The 3,665-nt window shown below is 43.1% G+C and overlaps 1 protein-coding gene across 1 annotated transcript; it reads left to right on the top strand.

Moving 5' to 3' along the window:
• The first annotated feature begins 1,882 nt into the window (after nt 1–1,882).
• Nucleotides 1,883–2,707, top strand: LOC132309258 (uncharacterized). The gene has a single exon (XM_059807579.1). It carries the CDS (start codon nt 1,883–1,885, stop codon nt 2,705–2,707), a length of 825 nt encoding a protein of 274 aa, XP_059663562.1.
• The last annotated feature ends 958 nt before the right edge of the window (nt 2,708–3,665 follow it).

Below are 3,665 nucleotides of genomic sequence, written 5' to 3' on the forward strand. Positions count from 1 at the left end.
ATTAAGTCCATGAAAACCGCTGGTGCGTTAGTTAGTCCGAAAGGCATGACACAAAACTCATAAGAACCATATCTAGTAAGAAACACTGTCCTCGGAACATCTTGCTCTCTAACCCGAAGTTAATGATATCCAAAACGTAGATCAATCTTAGAGAAGTATATAACTCCCTTCAACTAATCAAAAAGATCATCAATCCTGGGCAAAGGGTACTTGTTATGAATAGTAACCTTATTCAACTCCCTGTAATCTATACACAGGCAAAACAAACCATCCTTCTTCTTCACAAACAGAATTGGTGCTCCCCAGGGTGAAGTACTTCTACGAATAAAACCCTGGCTGAGTAATTACTAAATATGATCCCTTAGCTCTCTCATCTCTAATAGTGTCATCCTGTATGGTGCCCTAACAATAGGCGTAGTGCCTGGAGCCAAGTCAATCACAAAATCTATCTCGCGACTAGGTGGCAACCCTGGAATCTCCTGAAACATATCCAGAAAGTCCTATACGATTGGTATGCTATCCAATGACATAATAATTTCCTCATCCATTTCCTCCTCCATATGGAACAAATATGTGCTAGTAATCCTGTTAGAACGTGGCATAACGACGACGTATATATCCTGACCAGGTATGGTAAAAACAATAGTCCTATTATAACAATTAACTTGGGCATGGTAGTACGATAACCAATCCATTCCAAGTATCATATCATAAGTGTGCATGTCCAGGACCAATAGATTGGCTAGAAATCTGAGTCTACCAATATCTAGTGTCACGGGCTGAGGATACCAAAAATGGCTCAGGCTGGGTACAACCCACATGATGAGCAATGGGCCTGATAATTGACCTAGATCCGAACCAGGCTCTTAACAAGACAGGCCCAAAACTAAAGAAACAGCCGAGGATCCACTAAATGTAATGAGGCCCGTAGCTCGAGAAACCCAAGAAGAGGCCCAACACCAGGGGTTAGGTGGGAAGCTTCTAAAAGGCATGTAACAGCTTATAAATAGGCTGAAAATAGAGGGAAAAAAGGATCGAAAAATTCTTGAAGTGCATAGTTACTATGTCAAAATAGAGAGAGGAATTTTTGGAATCTTCAATGGTGCTATCCGTGGGAATCATAAAAGATTGATTTGTGATAGGTCAAAAGTGATTCAATCGTAAGTGATTCGTGAGGAAGAAGCTTGATCTCTAAAAAGTGAATCAAGATCGTGAGTGATTCGTTGTTCTTCTTGCCGAATTCTGATTCTGGTTGATTTTGAAGAAATTCGCGTTCGATCTACGTAGTTCTGGTTTGTGCCTATTCAATTGATCTATGCGATTGTGTTTTGTTTGCCAGAGCTATATCTAACAGGTCCACAGTGGCAGAGATTCGGATCTGGTCTTGTAAGGTCAGAATTCAGCCAATTCAAGTCTAGACCTAGTGTGATTGCATTAGCGAAACTGAGAACTGTCCGAAAAATTATGGTTAATGACTTTACTCCGATCAGGAATGATAATCGGAGGTGAGAGCTCAAATCCATTGGATAATGGCCAGCAATCGAAGCTCGATGAATTGATAAGTGTAATCGAAGCACTAAGAAGAGAGAATGCAAAATTGCGAGCTGGAATGGAGCGTCGTGAGGCTCCTGCTCTTCCAAGGCCACTTCTAATAGGAGAGGGAGTAGTGCCATCCAGTGTTGCTCATCATGATGATCCAAAAGGAAACAATCGTATGGATCTTCATTACGAGGAGATTGTGCCAAACGATTTACCTCCAAATGTCCGTTAGGTGGAGGAGCGGAAAGGATCTATCCACTTGGATCCACATCATGAACGGATCATACTAGAAGAAGCTACCACTTTTGATCCAACTCAGGGAAGGTTACGACGTAATGAAGCAATGGAGTTTGGCCATCAAGGAGCTCCATCGCCGTGGCACAGGGAATTCACAAATGACAGATCGTTTGATCCACCCTACCGGCCTTCAATGGCGACGTATGATTACAGTTTAGAAAGAAGACCTGCAGATCCGACGATTCCACTGCGGTTTTCAAGGGAGAATGAAGCACTCCATTCCTTCGCAAGAACGGTTGCATTACCGTTCACTAACAAAATCCTGAATGCTCCGAATCCGAGGAAGTTTTCCATGCCAGTATTCATTCTGTTCGATAGAACGACCGATCTGATCGATCACATTTACCACATTCAGTTGAAAATGGCTTTGAATACGAACAATGACCCTTTGATGTGCAAATGCTTCCCTATAAGCTTTTCAGGGCCAGCCCTCAACTGGTTCAAAAATCTGACTCAAGGTTCAATCGCTAGTTTCCAAGACTTGTGTGATAAGTTTATCAGCCAATACTATGGAAATAAACGTCTGGTTAAAGATGTATCAAGCCTGTTTACAATGAAGCATAACGAAGATGAACAACTCCAGGCTTTTCTCACCAGGTTTAACCTTGTCAAGAGTATGGTTATGGAGTGTCATCCATCAACAGCAGTTCAAGCGTTCAAGTTAGCAATGACCCGAGGGATACCATTCCACACAAGTCTAGTGGTGAATACGCCGAAGACTATGGATGATCTGAATGAGAGAGCCAATGGCTTCGTGCGTCTAGAAGAAGAAAAAATAGCTAATGCAAGGAAGACATCTATTATCTCCACAGAAGAGAAGTCCAAAGCCAAGATTCGGCAAAAGCAAGCTCTGCAGCGTCAGACCTCCTAGAAGGTAGAGAAGAGGCCCTAAAAGGAGGAGTCATTTACTCCACTCAAAGTTACTCTGGCAAGGTTGTACCAAGAAAACAAAGATAAGTTATGTCCCCCCTTATCAATTAGACAACCTCGCGAACAGAGAGATCAATCTAAACATTGTGCTTTTCATAGTGATTTTGGACACCAGACTAACGAATGCAGGAACTTAAGGAGGCAAGTGAAGATGATGATCACAAGGGGAGAATTTACAAGATATGTTTAAGGGCCAATGCAGGAGCAGAATCGACCAGTTGAGCAAGTTAAGAGAAATCAGAAGCTGAATCACCATAATGCTCAGCCCGTTCAGATTATAAATGCAATTCATGGCCGACCTGAACAAACAACAGAATCTGAAGAATTGCTCCGAACGCGCCTCCACCAAGCACAAATAAAGAGGCGAATAGGCAGTGTCAACACTCTAGTTTGACAGTGGCGGAGTGCTTAATACGAAGGGTGCTAATTGATCTAGGGAGTAGTGCGAATGTCATGCTAAGGGTTACCTTTGATCGGTTAGAAATCAAGCCAAAGGCGCTTAAATGTACTGGGAGTCCATTGTTGGGATTCGATGGAAAGCGAGTCGAACCGATCGGCACAGTAGAGTTGATTATTCGAGCTGCCGAGAAAAAACTTGTGGAAAGCTTTATAGTAGTAAAGATCCATCCATCCTACAATCTGTTGATGGGGAGAGGGTAGATTCATAGAGTCCAGGGAGTCCCATCGACCCTGCACTAAGTGATGAGATGTCTGAGTCCGGATGGAAATAAGGTGATTGATATCCATGGGGACTAGGTTGCAGCAAAAGAATGTTACTTGGCGACTCTGAAAGCCGCAGGGAAGGGAAAAGCTCACATCCGATCTGATAGCCCACAATAGCAATTACAGAAGCCTCCCCCCAGCATAAACGGGGAGGAGGTGCCTCCGGTGTTGACCGA

Source organism: Cornus florida, unplaced genomic scaffold, assembly GCF_030987335.1.
Source record: "Cornus florida cultivar Cherokee Brave unplaced genomic scaffold, ASM3098733v1 CherokeeBrave_3.0.0_Hap2_Chr05, whole genome shotgun sequence".
Classification (NCBI taxonomy): Eukaryota; Viridiplantae; Streptophyta; class Magnoliopsida; order Cornales; family Cornaceae; genus Cornus; species Cornus florida.

Bases quoted from the DNA above. Each gene is read 5' to 3' on its own strand.
- LOC132309258 (XM_059807579.1), top strand. From the start codon at position 1,883: ATGGAGTTTGGCCATCAAGGAGCTCCATCGCCGTGGCACAGGGAATTC.